Source organism: Rhineura floridana, chromosome 5, assembly GCF_030035675.1.
Source record: "Rhineura floridana isolate rRhiFlo1 chromosome 5, rRhiFlo1.hap2, whole genome shotgun sequence".
NCBI classification, from domain to species: domain Eukaryota; kingdom Metazoa; phylum Chordata; class Lepidosauria; order Squamata; family Rhineuridae; genus Rhineura; species Rhineura floridana.
This window is the reverse complement of record NC_084484.1, coordinates 160682232-160699074: the sequence shown is the minus strand read 5'-3', so window position 1 is coordinate 160699074 and position 16843 is coordinate 160682232. Positions and strand designations below refer to the sequence as shown.

The window sequence follows — 16843 nt, the reverse complement described above, 5'->3', positions numbered from 1 at the left end:
GAGATATGCAACATCAGCCTTTGTGATTGGTTTGCAGTATAAGGCTTCTGAATTTGTCCAGCCAAGTATAGATGTGAGGAACCTGGCCTACTGCCTTTCCCAGACTGGCAAAGCAGTGTCTTTACATTACATCCTGTGCTCCTTTGCTTACTTCAGAGGTGCTAAATTTGCTTTGTTCCATGTATGACTGTCCCTGGCCTAGCTTAACACGCACGCACGGACGTGCACACACACACACATACACAATAGGGCTTCCTTGCAATTCCACAGGACTGCTGGAAACCACAGCAGGGGAGAGTGCCATTGCACTCAGGTCTTGCTTGCAGACTTCCCTTGTTGTTGCTGTTATGTGCCTTCAAGTCGACTGCGACTTATGGCGACCCTATGAATCGACAACCTCCAACAGCATCTGTCATGAACCACCCTGTTCAGATCTTGTATCTTCAGGTCTGTGGCTTCCTTTAAGGAATCAATCTATCGCTTGTTTGGTTTTCCTCTTTTTCTACTCCCTTCTGTTTTTCCCAGCATTATGGTCTTTTCTAGTGACTCATGTCTTCTGATTATGTGTCCAAAGTATGATAACCTCAGTTTCATCATTTTAGCTTCCAGTGACAGTTCTGGTTTAATTTGTTCTAACACCCAATTATTTGTCTTTTTCACAGTCTATGGTATGCGCAAAGCTCTCCTCATTTCAAATGAGTTGATTTTTCTCTTACCTGCTTTTTTCACTGTCCAACTTTCACATCCATACATAGAGATCGGGAATACCATGGTCTGAATGATCCTGACTTTAGTGTTCAGTGATATATCTTTGCATTTGAGGACCTTTTCTAGTTCTCTCATAGCTGCCTTCTCGTAGCCATCTGTTTAACCACTGTGAGACACTGCTGGACTAGACGGGCCTCTGGCCTGATCCAACAGGCTCTGCCTATGCTCTTACTTAACGCCCAAACACACATTGTTTCCCTCTCTGCTCTAATACAGAACCAGCTTTCTTTTCTCTGTTGCATCTCTCTCATTGCCCTTCCCCGACCTGGTTCAACTACTACTCTCATCATTCCTGGCCCACGGTGGACGAAGCCTTTGGGAGTGGTAATCCAGTAAAACCTTGAGGGTGCCAGGTTGGGGAAGGCTGCTACAGACCAAAAGCCAAGCCTTTAATCTTCCACCCTCTCAATAATTTGCGATTCACATTCCAAGCACTTAGAAGAGTTTGATGGTTGGCTCCATCAGTGATGTGTGCAGATGATGAATGGGCTTTTAATTAGACTGCATGTCCCAGGAAAGCAAATCTGAACATGGATGCACACAGTCATTCTCACCTTAAGGCTGCTGTTCAGTTGGAGAAGGGGGGCGGGCTGCTGTCCCTCCCATTTTACCTTTTGTCTTTCCTTTCCCTCTGGTCTAGGTGTAAAACATAAGGAACATCAAAAACATCTTAAGAACATAAGAAGAGCCTGCTGGATCAGGCCAGTGGCCCATCTAGTCCAGCATCCTGTTCTCACAGTGGCCAACCAGGTGCCTGGGGGAAGCCCGCAAGTAGGACCCGCGTGCAAGAACACTCTCCCCTCCTGAGGCTTTTGGCAACTGGTTTTCAGAAGCATGCTGCCTCTGACTAGGGTGGCAGAGCACAGCCATCACGGCTAGTAGCCATTGATAGCCCTGTCCTCCATGAATTTGTCTAATCTTCTTTTAAAGCCATCCAAGCTGGTGGCCATTACTGCATCTTGTGGGAGCAAATTCCATCGTTTAACTATGCGCTGAGTAAAGAAGTACTTCCTTTTGTCTGTCCTGAATCTTCCAACATTCAGCTTCTTTGAATGGCCACGAGTTCTAGTATTATGAGAGAGGGAGAAGAACTTTTCTCTATCCACTTTCTCAATGCCATGCATAATTTTATACACTTCTATCATGTCTCCTCTGACCCGCCTTTTCTCTAAACTAAAAAGCCCCAAATGCTGCAACCTTTTCTCGTAAGGGAGTCGCTCCATCCCCTTGATCATTCTGGTTGCCCTCTTCTGAACCTTTTCCAACTCTATAATATCCTTCTTGAGATGAGGCGACCAGAACTGTACACAGTATTCCAAATGCGGCCGCACCATAGATTATACAACGGCATTATGATATCTTCCGGGAGTGTTAGAAGCCCCCGTGCCATATTCATTGATGAATCAGTTTGCTGTTAGCCTTTCTGTCCCCTCCTCTTCCTCGAGCAGGTGTCACTGCTGTGGGTAGTAATTACAGCAGAATTCAGCGAGGCAGCAGCAGGATCCAGCCAGTCAAAAGCAATCTTGATGGAAGAGGCTTCTGCTGGTTGGGGCTTGCCTCATTTGCTAGCAGATGCTTACATGATAACCAACAGGAACGTTGCTTTTGAGCGCTTTGTCTTTTCCTTTTAACAGGTGACACTATAATTTATTCACAGATCTTTCTGAAAAGAAGAAAATAGGGAGAGGTCAGTAGGCAGGATAAAAGGACTGCATATTTAAGCTAGTTGCCTCACTGGATTGTACAGGTATGGTTGCCCATGTTGTTGTTTTAATTCCAGAAGCACTCAAAATGTGGGAAAGGAGAGGTGGGCAGATGGGGGGGGGTCTGCCCTTTTACAATTTCTCATTTGCAGAATCCTTAGTGGATGAGTGTCAGTCCATGGTGTGGTCATGCAACAGCCAACAGTGGACCTAATCTCTCCCCCGGCCCCAAATGTGAACTGACATTTTAATACTTTGCTGTTGACTCCAGAAAGGCTTTGCAGTCACATGGTGAAATGTCAGCCTATGCTAAAAATGCTGAGCTTAGTTGGAACCACATTCAAACTATTCCTCGCTGCTTTGCAACTAGGGAGAAGCAGAACTGTTTGTTTCTGCTACGTAATGGTTTGAAAGAGCCCTAGATGAATCCATCCAAGTGTAGTCAGGCTGTGCCAGAGAATGGAGCCCCAGTAGGTTTGGGGGTTTGAGCCCAACACAAAAGCGTTCTATTCACCTAAATAAAAACTGTGTTTGGGAGGAATGTCTACATGCATTTTAAAAAGATTTATAGATTTGAAAAGATTTATAGATTTATAGATTTGAAGTTCAGTTCTGATTTTAGTTTAGTGTATATGCCACTATAATGTATATACACACCCTCACTAAAAGTAGTCATAAATAAAAACATTTTTAGAGTCCAGCAAAATTATCATCATCATTATTGTAGCAAGGAATGAACTGATCGCATATCTTGGGGCAGGGAATTCCACAACCATGGACCAGCAGAGAGAAGGCCGAATCCCTGGTGCTCTTAAATTCCTGGCAGGTTCAGGTGGATGTTACTCAGGTAGTGTTTGCACAGAGTAAGCTGCACATTTTGGGTTGTATCCAGTGTAGTGCTAAGCTAAAGTCTAAATAATAATAATAACAATAATAATAATAATGCCATACTTGTTCTGCTGGTGAAATGTTGCACCAGCAGAACACTGTTACAAAAGAGAATACATAAGAAGGTTGCTGGTAACTTTGTCACCCCATAGATTGCCCAGTCACTTTCTCAATGAGTTTCCGTTAACGTAGGTGTTGCATTTGATTCCTCTGTTGCACAATATTAAAGTTCACCTGTCTGCTAGCACAAGAGCCCTTGCGCTACTAAACAGAGTATGTTGGGTACAGATCCTAGATTTCAGTTTTGTTTTTGTTCCTGGGGCATTCTTCTAGAATAGGATTAAAGCAGAAATTCATAAAAGTTATTAAAAATATTTTTTTTATTTTAAAAAATTATATAAAAAGCCTAAAGGAGATGCTTTATTATGGAGAGGAAATGAGAAAATGGTGAACCTGTTCATGCCATTTCAGGAACAGATTCACCATTTTCTCATTTCTAGCCTGCCTTACAGAAGCTCTCTGAATGACTTTAAAGATGTAAATAACTATATCATGTCTACAAGTATTGCCCCTGGAACCTCCATAGTAGAGATGCGGATAATCTCAGATCAAGACCTAAATAATTAAAGAATAATTTTGTGTAAAAGGTGTGCCTTCTGCTCAAGTATCTCTAACTACTCTACAGACATTAGTTGCATGCACACTATTAAACGAGAGCTAGCTATGGTGCTATCACATGACAGAGCCTTCTTAGTAGCGGGCCCCTTGCTTATAGAATGCCCTCCCTTGTGAGGTGCATCCTCTTCATTATTAACATTCAGGTGGAGTTTAAAAACATTCCTGTTCACTCAGGCATTTGGTTGTTGAAAGATAATGATATTGGCGCCTTTGAATTTATTAATTGTGAGGCTAGTTGGATTGTTTTTTATTTTTAACAAATATTATATTGCTTTTACTGTTTCGTTGTTTGCACCCTGGGCCCTCCTTTGGGACAAAGGGTGGGAAAATCTAATTAATAATAATAACAGCAATGTACAGATTTTGTCTTGCCTAAATTTAGGGTAGAAATTTTGAAAAATGGCATTCTTTGTCTCAAGTCCTGTATGTCTGGATATGAAAATGTGTGTACAGTACGCTTAGTCTACAAAAAATTGAATTTCTGTGGAAAACACTAGATGGGGTGACGACAGATGTGTTTTAACAAGAGCCCCAGCAGGTTCTTCATCCATGTTGTGCATCAATCTTTGCAATTTGACTTACACATGTACAAACCAGTGAATCAGATACAGGTTCAGCAGTGGTTTCTTCTTATTTTTTTTTTATATGCATATCCTGCCTTTCTGTCTCAAAGACTGCAGATAACAATATGGAAACATAAAATCATCAGTATAAAACATCAGGTGCTTTTTGACTCTCGCTATTTTCCAGCCACCACTGCTGCTCCCCAACTCCCCTGTTTGTGTGCGTTTTCACATGCCTGTGCGCACATACACTTAAATATGCCCTGGTTGCACCACCTTGCATCTCGGTGTACATGCCTGCCATCCCCCAAGATGTCAGCAGGGGTGTCAATGCATGCTGATGTGTGAGGTGAAGCAGCTGGGCATATTTAAGTGCACACCGGATGTGCGCATGTGCAGGGGTGACGTTGGCTGGGAGAGCAGAGCCCCTGCTCTGCAATCAATGCCATCATCCAGTCACAGCCCGTGACCCGATGTTGGTGGGGATTCCAGAGTGGGAGCTCCACCCTGCCAGCGGCAAGGACCCTTTGCCAGCCTCAGGGACCTTAGTCAATGCCCAGTCTGGCCACCCGCTGGTGCCTGGCCTGGGATTCAGTCACATACTGACAAATTCAGATTCTGCGATTAAAGTTGATGGGAAGGTCCTGCACAACAAACCCGCTTCTGCAAAAGGTTGGACTTTTTGCAACAAGGAAATTGCATTGGAAAATGTGGAATAACACTTGTTTGCTGCAACGTCATCTAACATCCCCACAAACAGATCAGGTTGAATGCTCAATCAATAGGCTATCTGGAATTACTCACAGTAAACAGATAAAAGCAACAACAGATCATTTCAGTTGAAGTGGCAATCAGACATCTCACCACGTTTCAACTGGATGTCTATTTCATTTGAGGCACTAAGTGTTCCTATGTTTGCTCCTTTATTGTTTTTTTTAAAAGCAAACCTTTAAAAAATGGATGTAAATTTGCTTGATGGGGATATTTATTTATTTACAGTATTATGAACTTCATTGAATATTTTCAGTTCCAGAGCAGGGAACAAAGCAATAGAGAGAGAAAACTATATAAAATTTATAAAATCATATAAACATGTCCAATGTTTGTGGCATTGTCACAAGGGCTAACCAGCTAGGCACTGTGAACTTTTCCCCATTTAAACTGAAACACTTAGGAGGAAAAACCTATTTCTGAACTGTTGTGTTATCTGAAAAATTAATCACTTTTGTTAAAAAGACTCAAGGAAGATAGAGATCACTGTCTTATTGATTGGTTTCCCCTTTATTCAATATGTGAATGATCCTGGGCAAGATAGGAGACCTCCCTGCATACATGGTCAGCTCTGGAGGGACTCTTATTAGATTACGACTTCAGTGTGTTTTTCTCAGGTTTCCTCCTCTTGATATTTGTAAAGTTTTTATTTACATAGGCTGTATAACTTGGAATATATATGATTTGTTATATATGCTTTATATGATTTGTTCACTTTCGTTTCTGGTTATCTTTTAAAGAAAAAATAATTTAAAATTTCTTTTAAAAAGAAAAAAACCTGTTTTATAGGTTGCTTTGAGCTTGCATTGAAGGAGAAAAGGCTTTATTTAATATGAATATGGTGAGAGTGCTTCTAGGTCACACATGCTGCTCTATAAATATCCAACCCATCCCTGAATGCTTAAATGCATCTTTTGATAATTTCCTCCCAACTCCCAATTTTATTTTTTAATGTTAAGACATTTGAAAATTAGACTTGGGCACTGTTTACTTCTCTTTTACCAAATGTGTTCAACTTGTTTTCACAGCATAAATAACTTCTGGAGAAAAATTTGCTTGTGATCATCTGAGGATAGTTTCTGAAACTGAAGAAGAAAACCACCACAATGAAGCACTTCCTGAGGTAACTCTATATCTTGCTTACATAATATCTATTTTATCCTGTCCATATAGAGAAGGTGTAGGGCAGCCTTTCCCAACTAGTGGGCCACCAGATGTTGTTGGACCACAACTCCCATCAGCCTCAACCAGCATTGCCAGTGGTCAAGAAAGATGGGAATTGTGGTCCAACAGCTGCTGGTGGCCCACTAGTTGGGAAAGGCTGGTGTAGGGAAACCTTGGCCCTCCAGACATTGCTAAACTACAACTCCCATAATCCCTGGCAAAGCTTGCTATTCAGAAGCAAGCATCCTTGATACACACACCCTCAGCAAGCAGGGCACCCAGAAGTGGGTTGATACCCTGCTCCATAGAGCCCTGCTTTGCGCCTCAGTTTGAAGGGGAAAAGCAGCAAGAGATGCTTGCTGGTTCTTAGCTTTCCCAAGTTGCAGCGGAAACAAGAGCAGGCCCTGTCTCTCTCCCAATCCCTGCAGCTGCCAGGAGATGGGAGTTGGTGGCATTTGCAAACAATGGCAGGCAAGTAAGTCAAGTCATATTTTGTGGGCCCTCTGCATATAAGGTTTGTTCTGCAAGAGTTAAACTAATAGCAGACTGAGAAGGTTGCCCAGAAGGGAATGTGGCCCTCAGGCTGAAGAAGGTTCCCCAACCCTGGTGTAGACAATACTGAGCTACATGGATCAATGGTCTGATTTTGCATAACACAGATTCCTTTGTTCTTCCTAAACAGGCATAGGATCATGCTCTTTCAGTCCTTGCATCAGTGGTGGCCGGTAACTCCATGTCATGGGTCAGTGGAATCCGGTCCGGTTTTTAGTCCGCACTTTGAAAGAGCTGTCCAAGAAGCTGAAGGTCCTTGGAAGTTCCCACTAAAACCCAGAGTGCATTCCATTACCCCACTGATGTGGAGCCACCAGCCGCCACTGCCTTGCGTAATTTTTGTATATACATTGAATAATACTTTGTACACAGTTTTTGTCTTTTCACTAGGCTAAAAGGTGTTGTGGATTTTTTTAGCGAATGCATATCAGTATTTTTAGAAGCTAATTTAAAACGATAAGCAAGTTCCTAAGCAGTTAATCCGGAGTTGCTTACATGGATCTGAGGAGTTCCTAGGCTGAATCTCATTAAGGCATGTAGCAACTTGTGTATCTTGATAAACAATGTTATGGTGAGGGTGAATTCCAGAGGGGTAATAGACACATTAGCCTGTTGCAGCACAAAAGGAGCAGCAGCTTGTGGCAGTAAAAGACTCAGAAATGTCTTATGGTATAAGCCAGCTCACTACCTGGTCGCCTCCAGATATTTTGGACTCCAACGTCCAACATCCTCAGACAGAATAGCCAATGGTCATAGGAACATAGAAAGCTGCCTACTTCCAGATCAGACCATTAGTCAGTCTAGTTGGTAGCCCAACTATGTCCCTATCTGAGTAAGGAGGACCTCACATCAGTGGTACATGCTATGGTAACCTCGCGTCTGGACTACTGCAATGCGCTTTACGTAGGGCTACCTTTGAAGACGGTTCGGAAGCTACAGCTAGTGCAAAATGCGGCGGCCAGACTGCTAACAAGAACCAAGCGGTCTAAGCATATAACACCTGTGCTAGCTCGCCTGCACTGGCTTCCAATATGCTTCCGGGCCAGATTCAAAGTGTTGGTACTTACCTATAAAGCCTTATACGGCGCGGGACCACGATATCTGTCGGAACGCCTCTCCCGATATGAACCGGCCCGTACACTACGGTCTACTACGAAGGCCCTCCTCCGGGTTCCGACCCATAGGGAAGCCCGGAGGGTGGTGACAAGATCTAGGGCCTTCTCAGTGGTGGCCCCCGAACTATGGAATAGTCTCCCCGAGGAGGTGCGCTTGGCGCCGACATTATCATCTTTTCGGCGCCAAGTTAAAACCTTTCTCTTCTCTCAGGTGTTTTAATTCATGTTAATTTTAAATTATTATAATCTGATTTTAGACTGTACAGTTTTTTGTACAGTTTTGCATTGTGTTATATTGTGTTATCTTTTATTGTATTTTTAATGTTCACCACCCAGAGAGCTGTTGCTAGTCGGGCGGTATATAAGCTTAAATAAATAAATAAATAAATAAATAGTTTGGTATTATCTACACTGGCTGGTAGCAGCTCCCCAGGGTTTGAGACAGGGACATTGCCAGCCCTACCTGAAAATGCTGAGGATTGAACCTGCGACCTTCTGCACGCAAAGCAGATGCTTTTACCATTGTGCGGTGGCCCTTTGGGGAGTTTCAGTTCAAAACATCTGGAGGCTCCGTGTTTGAGAAGACTGGCATAGGTTTTCACCGATTAGCATAAGGTCATGAGTACTTTGTTTTTTTAGTACGAATTGTAGTAGAGCTCACGATTGCTGTGGGTGTAAAGGCTGGACGGGATATATAGAAGTGTGCCAGACTGCAAGAAATAAAATAAAAATTGTGTGTTGTGCATGTTTCATTTATGAACAGCCCTCTTTCGTATGGCATGTGGCTGCTGCTTTAGTTGATCGTGCCAATGTCTCAACAGAAGGAAATGCTTTCCTTCTTTTCAGACTATTTAAGGCCGTTGCAGGCTCCCTCTCCCACTGTTTCTTGGGAAACAGTCTAGGAGGTTGCTCTCTATAGACTAGTCTCTCGGGTGCTCTCCATGGTGCTGTTGGCTGCTCAGTTTAGTAGAACTATTCTGCCTGTTGTTGATTAAGATTGCATCCACACCGTACATTTAAAGCACATGGCTTCCCCCAGAGACTTCTGGGAACTGTGGTTTGTTAAGGGTGCTGGGAATTGAGGAGTAAACTACAGTACCCAGGATTATTTTGTGGAAGCAGTGTGTGCTTTAGTGAGGGATATGACCTTACTGACTCAGGGCAGACCAAAGTATAGAGGGGGGGGATGAAAACAACAAATGGTCTTTTGGCACATTAAAGGCTCACAAATTGATATCGGCATGAGCTTTCATAGACAACAGTCCAACAAATGCATGAAGTGTTATCCCAAGTTGCAGTTACATGGTTTGAGGGCCAGGGTAAAGAGTGAGGTCAGTGGGTGAATATTTTCTGTACTGTGCAGAAAAGTACAGACAGTGATAATTAAGTTATTAAAAGTGGCTATTTACCAAAAACAGTTGTGTTGATAACACAGACATCCTAGCATTGGTAAGCCAGTTAATGCATTGTGGCAGTTTTCCTCTGTTCAGGGTAGAAGTCTAAGCATGCTATGAGCCTGGCAGTTAAGCTGTGCCTTGGCTTTCCCTGAAACAGAGGGGAGAAAGATAACCCCCACTCCTTGTAGTAGAACATAGGAAATTTAGGATTCGGGAACAAGTGTACAGACAAGTAAGATCAGTTAAACAAGTTTCCTTTGCTTGTAAAACTATTTAAAGTGTGTGACAGAGCTGATCCCTTTGCAGTATGGGAATGACACTTGGAAACATTGTGTACTGTTCTGGGATCCTTAGAGCAGGCAAGCATGACAAAAAAAATTATCTGTGAAGCTTTCTAAAAGAGAACAGCTAGAGATAATTTGCTATTCTAGCAGTGTGTGTGATATATTTATTTGTATACCACTTAACATCTTAGGCTCTAAGCAGTTTACAGTGAGGTTGAACAGATACAGAAAAGATAAAGCCAGTTAAAACTAACCATAAAATCACTTAAAATTACTTAAAATGCCTGCTAAAATAAAAAGCTCTTCACTAGGCCCCAGAAGTTCAACAGGGAGGGGGCCTGTGTGATCTCAGCCAGGAAGGAGTTCCACAGAATTGGGCCCACAATACCCACAACACACAGATCCTGGTGGATATGAACCAGACATCTGAGCCATTGGGGACCACTGACTCCCCTGAAGACCTCATTCATTCTTTATTTCAAGACTTCTTACTTTGCTTCCCAGCCACAAAAGGCTCCCAGAGCATCTTACAGATCGCTTTTTTTAGTCTGGTTCCTCAGACTTGCAATCTAAAAAGACAGGACACAAAATGAAAATGGATTGAGAGGGAGATGAAAATAAGCAAACATGGGTACAAGTTCTTAGTTACAAGTTCTTCTAATGAAAACAGTTGGAGAAATGGAGGGACCCAAAGTTGCTGGTCTCTCAGCTGTGCCGATGGAGTGCCTCCAGATCCCTTATCTTCTCCACCCATCCACCCACCCCATTCTGCTCCAACCTGATGGAATGGCTGCTGCCAGTTGGCAGTTGATTGGAAGGAAAAGCCTGGCTTCTCAGCACAGCTGGAGGTGGTCCTGCTACATCCCCTCTGCTGCTTCATGCAGTCTTGGACTGAGGTGGAAATAAGCCAGCCACCTTAAATTTAATTTTTACCAAACACATTTTTATCCCATCTCCCCAGGATCCTAAGATGGCATAATGTGAGGTAAGGAAATATATGATAACAACCCTGGAAAGTAGGATACTCTCAGAAGCTATCTGATCAGCTTCTTGGGATTCTTCTCTCTATAGCTGTTGGCTAAGCCTCTTTCTCTAATTGTATTTGCCTCGGCTCATGAGGTATCTAAGCTGCAGTTTTTTTCTGCCTTTTCCTCATATGGTATGTTTGCCAAATTTCAGAACTCTGTATGTGCATGCGTCTGTGAGAGAGAGAGTTTGCATTCCTGTCTGCTGCCCATATATACAACACCGTGTGTGAAGCCGGCATACTCATGTATATCCCTATACACAATATGCCTTGCAATCCCTCCTTCCCCTCCATTTTTTTAGGTGAAAGGATTGTGGGGATTAGACTTGACACTCCTGTTGATATCATTGTACTCTGAGTCAGCCTGTGGCTTCTGTTAACTTACCTTTATTTCAGAGTGCCAACGATTAGTATCTTCTCTGCTTAGAATCTGCTGCAACCATTGATCACTGCATTTCTGAAAACCTGTGCCTTGTCTTGCCAACCAGTCTTTTAGTGCCAGCAAATCTCTTGATGTACGTAGTAGCTCTCATATGTATTCCACTCGCATCTAGAGAAATAAATTATTGAGGCAGCTGAATCATTAGGACGAGCCTCAGAGTATGTAATGTTTTTGAATGACTTTACTTTGATATGATCTCTGGTTGCTGTAGTACTTCTCTATTTCTAAACAGATGGATAAACAGAAAAAAAATCTGCCATCTCTGAGAATGTGGCTATTAATTAGTACAACATAAAGGAAAACGTGGAAGGCCTCAGAAGGAGGGAGTCAGAGGAATGTAGTCAGTTCCCTATTACAGATTTTAGGAGACTAATTGACAATCTTATAAATCCCATATAAAATCCTCCAGATCTGATCAGATTTGCATATTCATTTACTCGGAAATGTAGAAGAGAAATAGAGGGAAGTTTTTGCTTTCTATTTGAAGCATAAATGGCGCTAATTTGATTGTCTTAATGAATGTGTGTTCAGCAAACACACCAGTCCTTAGCAGAGAAAATGATTACTTTGTCTGACACTTCCTGTTTAAGCTTAAAGCTTGGTTTCCCTAGAGCTGTGTTAATGTCTGTGGGTAAAGGAATGAGTTGTGTCTCGGTGTATTATATGTTTGAGCCGTTCCCTCAGCTTTATATTCTGACAGTCCCATTTTATGTGGGAGTCAGGAGCAGGGAACCAACTAACGTCACTTGTGGTGGTAGTGACTCACCCTCTTGGTGCAAGGAGTAGATGTGTCAAACTGGGGGGAAATTTTGAAAATGGGCCTTTAGAGAGGACCAAAATGTTTTGGAAGTAGGGATGTCAGAGAATTCCATCCAAAAAAAGAGCAGAAAATCCTGCAGTTCATGTGTTTGGAAATCACACAAGTGAATACAAGTGGTATTTGCTATTGTTGGGGTTTTTTAGTCAGCAAACATTATATTCATTATTTACTGCATTGTGTTTGATGTTTTCCTTGCAGCAAAATTAATGCTATAATTAATTATGTAAACAAATAACATAGGTTTTAGTGGAACCCAAACTGTAGCAGAACAGAAGCAGAGCTAATTGCAACTAGCCCAGGATGAGGCAGAAATTACATCCTTCTTGCATCCAAAGACATCAGAGTTAGATCTTAATGTGCTATATTAACTAAATATTAGTTAACACTAAATATTGAAGGAGAGGGAAAGAACAGTTAACCATAAGAATTCCTTCAATGTATTATGTCATTACTAGGGCTGTTTCCACTTTCCCTAAAAGGTCTTTTAAAAATAACACTGATACATATTTATGGACCAGTCTTAACCCTGGGGTTGTCCTATTCCTCTCTTCTCTGGCACAAATACCCCACCCCCATCCATGGCCTTCATCAGTTTTTACATTAGCACTGATGCTGTATATAGTAAATGCTACCCAGGTTCCCTGTTTCACTAGGGTTTGCTGAAAAGCTTCAAATAGTGGTGGAGCAAAGAACTTGAATATTGGTATTGATTGGTGAAATACTTAACTATAGTTCAGGGAATTAGTGCCATAGAAGGAAAGGGCAGGGGCAAGGAATGGGCCACTCCTTATCTTTTAGAAATGCCTAAGTTGTCTTTCTGAAAATGCTTGTGCCATGTTAAAATGCTGCTTTAAAAAAAACAGGCATTAATTTGTGATTTTAGTGGTATTAGGAAAGTCAGTTCATTTTAAAGTGTAATCCATTTCATAGTGTGCTTTCATTGCAGGATTTCTACAAGCAAGAATTTATTTTTATAAAAAAATCATTGAAAAGATATCAGACTTTTAACTTTCCATTCTTGTTCATAAAGAAGATCTCCCATGTCATAAGTTTAAGATGGAGGAGTAGTGTATCATTTAAAGGTACCCACTAAATGAATATTAACTTACTTTAGACATCTACCTATAATGTAGTACTCTCTTAATATCCACTGAGTTGCATGTGCTCTGTAATAATAGCTTTAGGTGCTCCAGTTGTGATGTGATCTTTCTTATTGGCTCCACTTTGACTTATATCGGTACTTTGGATAATCCAGAAAGTACAATTATATGCATGTTTACTTGGAAGTAAGACTTTCTGAGTTGAATGTGACTTGCTTCCTAGTAAATGTGCTTAGGGCTCATAGGCTATATCTAACAGTGAATGTAGGTTACTAAAGAACAACACTAAGCCAAACCATGGCTTTGTGTGAATGCATGAGTGTGCAGACTCCCAGAAAGGACATCACAGCTGCTTTGCTCCTCTCTTGCTGCAAGGCTGTGAATGAAGTCATGGTTTGGCTTAGCCTGTTGTCCAAACTCAGATTCTTGGTTTATCTCCTCCAGGCAAACCATGAGGAGTAAGCTGTAGAACAAACCTTGGCTACAGCTCATGGTTTGTCTGGAGCAAGACAGACCATGAGGCTTGAGTTCGGATGACACACTAAGCCAAACCATTGCTTCATTCACAGCAGCATGCAGGAGAGGAGCAAAACAGCCACAATCTCCTCTCTGGAAGCCTGCACGCTCATTCTTGCTTGCTAAACCATGGTTTGATTTAGTGTTGAATGCAAACCAGATCAGCAGCGTATACCTTCTTTATCTCTGGTGTTTCATTTGGCCCTAATTTACAAACCAGATCACTGAGCTATGATAAATTCTGTGTTGATAAATGTGGCCTTTTTAGTCGTAGAAGATTTGGTAGTCATGGACAGCCCTTGCTTTCCCCAAATATCGTGCTTTAAGGATTGAGCATCATATATTCAGCTAAGCGGTTCTCCCACTTAATCACATCAGAAGAGAAGATGGATCATCAGATTCACCACTCTCTTGCAGGGACATGGTTTTCAGCGCACACACATTATTTGTGTTTATGCAGTCTGCAATCCTATGCATTTTTACCTGTGAGTAAGCCTCATTGAACACAGTGGGACTTAGCACAAAACTCTATGTATATTTTCTTAGGAACTATTAGTTATTCATAAATTCCTAATGTTGTGCTAAGTGCACTGACCAGAGCACATGGAGCTCCTCTGCAAGCAAACTTCACCATGAACTTAAATGGAAGAGGCAAGTCATAACATACAAGGGATGCATGTTTGGAAATGAATGGGAGCAGTTGCCTGTACAGGCACTTCATGTGTGTAGACCTTGAGGATAACAGTGCAAAATCAACACTATGGGCTGCATTCAACTACGTCCTACTCAGAGTAGATCCACTGAAATTAATGAGCTTAAGATAGTCATGCCTGTTAAATTCAGTGGGTCTACTCTAGCGCTGAATACCACCCTATAAGTCAGAACACCCTGCAGATGTTTTAAGTTTGCTTTTTCAGGCTTTTGATGTATTATTATTAGTAGTAGTAGTAATAATTAATAATAATTTTATTTATTTATTAATCACTTCCCATGAGGCATACAGAAGCTATTTACAGTATAATAGCATATATAAAAGAGTTGCATATATAAAACAATTTTTAAAAACAATTATAAATATAGAAACAATGTAAAGCAACAGGCCATACATAAAATCAGTTCAGAACCAGGACAGATACCAACTGGGAAAAAGATTTTTAAAAGTATCTTGAAAGAGGAGTACCTTTAAGCAGGCACCAGAAACACAACAGAGAATATAACTCTTGATTACTACTTTCTGTCATGACTTTATCCTACCAAAGGGTCCCTGCCTTGAAAACTGCACAGTTAGCAAATTCAACAAGCACAGCTTTGCCCCAGAGCTGTTAAAGCACAGAGCGTCAGAAAAAGGAGGGGGTGTATGACAACCTTATTTTAGAGTGCTCTGAAATTTTGATTCTGGTGTGGAAAAGACCCAAACTCAGGACACCTAAAAGATCCAAATTCAGGACACTTAACCTAAACCGACTTAATAGGTGATGGAGTTGGGATGCCAAGAGCAGTTACTCTTCTTTTCCATTCACTGGTGTTTGAGTCAGGACTGTGCATAGTTTGAAACAGCATTAGCAAATCCATACACTTGAAGATGTGTTTTGAGTGGTAGCACCAGTTTGATAAAGAAAATGGATTTACATTGCAGTCCTAACTATCTACTCAAAAGTATGTCCTATTGAATTCATTGGGGCCTACTCCTAGGTAAGAGGGATAGGATTGCAGCCTTACTCTGTTTTACTGTTGTTTAGACTGCACTTATACCAATTAGGCCTGTGGAGAACTCTCTCATGCACCTGAACCAAACAGGATTCAGTCCTGCTTTCTGCAGGGTTCAGGGGCATGAGAGAGTTCTCCATGGGCATCTCTGTCTTGCACCTAAACCAAGCAGGGTTGAATTCCCTGCACATCAGCTAAAGAAACAGGCAGTTCAGTCCTGCTTTCTGCAGGGAAAACATCCACTTCTTTACCTGCTTCACAACTGATGTCACATAGGTGTGGGGGGTGGGCGGGCATGGTTTGGGGAAAATGGCTACATGGGCCAAATGATTCTTGGTGGACCAGATTTGGCCTGCAGGCTGGAGGTTCCCCACCCCTGAATTAGGGTGTCCAATGTGCACCTGATCTCTGCAGTATCCATTGTGCCTGTATCTCTGGCTCCTTCTCGTCCACTGCAGGCAGGGCCAGGATCAGGACTGTCCCAGTTGTAGGCAGTCAGAAGTAGTATTGGCATGGGATGGATGTGTGTGTTGTGTACCACGCTGTTGTTGTTTATTTAAGAAGAAATCCCATTTGGTGGCTCTTTTTGCTTCAGTTAAAAGTACATCAAAAGTGTAGTATGAGCAAGATCCTTGAAAGTCATTTCATGAGGGACACCATTTTCCTTTGCCAACCTAAGAGTCCAAAGTCCATTCCAAACCAGCTGAAGCTGTTGATTAGAAGCACTAACAAACTACACCCAAATGAACTAAACAGCCCTGCCCCTCACCCCATTTCACACAGGCTTTCTGTGGGGGGAAAAACCCTCCTGCATCTTCCATCCTTTCTCCCTTCCTTTGGATATCCTCACAAGCAAACAAAAAAGAGAACCTGGCATTAAAAAAACAGGACAATAGGGCCAAGCTGAGGCCATGAGCAGCCATACCCAAAGAAAGATCTGAAGGCAGCACTTTCCAACTTGGGGCCCCTGGGGGTTGTGGCAAAGTGGTAGAGCACCTGTTGCATGCAAAGGCCCCAAGTTCAGTTGCCAGCATCTCTAGGTAGGGCTGGGAAAGACACCTGTGTGAAATCCTGGAGAGCCGCTGCCAGTCAGTGTAGACAGTACCATGATAGATGGACCAATGGTCTGGCTTGGTATATGGCAGCTTCTCATGTTCCCATGAGCTGGAGATGAAGGCATACCTAGGACTTTGCCTGGAGCTGCCTAGTGGACAAAAGTGGGCTCTGTTGGCATGGCAAGGCTCCCAGTAAGTCACATTAAGGCTAGTCAAGGCAGAGGCTCCCTATTATTATTATCATCATCATCATCATCATCATCATCATCATCACATTTGTATACCGCCCCATA

The 16843-nt window shown here is 42.2% G+C and overlaps 1 protein-coding gene across 4 annotated transcripts in view; it reads left to right on the top strand.

The window, feature by feature from the left end:
* ELMOD1 (ELMO domain containing 1) overlaps window positions 1–16843 on the top strand; it is a 62638-nt gene that overhangs the window by 22469 nt on the left and 23326 nt on the right. For 2 of the 4 annotated variants that reach the window (XM_061628668.1, XM_061628671.1), the window contains exon 2: window positions 6400–6494. In XM_061628668.1, the coding sequence (XP_061484652.1) occupies window positions 6478–6494 (17 nt within the window). In that variant the 5' untranslated portion in view covers window positions 6400–6477. Of the gene's footprint in view, window positions 1–2423; window positions 2516–6399; window positions 6495–13118; window positions 13255–16843 lie in introns of those variants that run through there. The other 2 variants (XM_061628670.1, XM_061628669.1) reach the window with 2 other exon arrangements.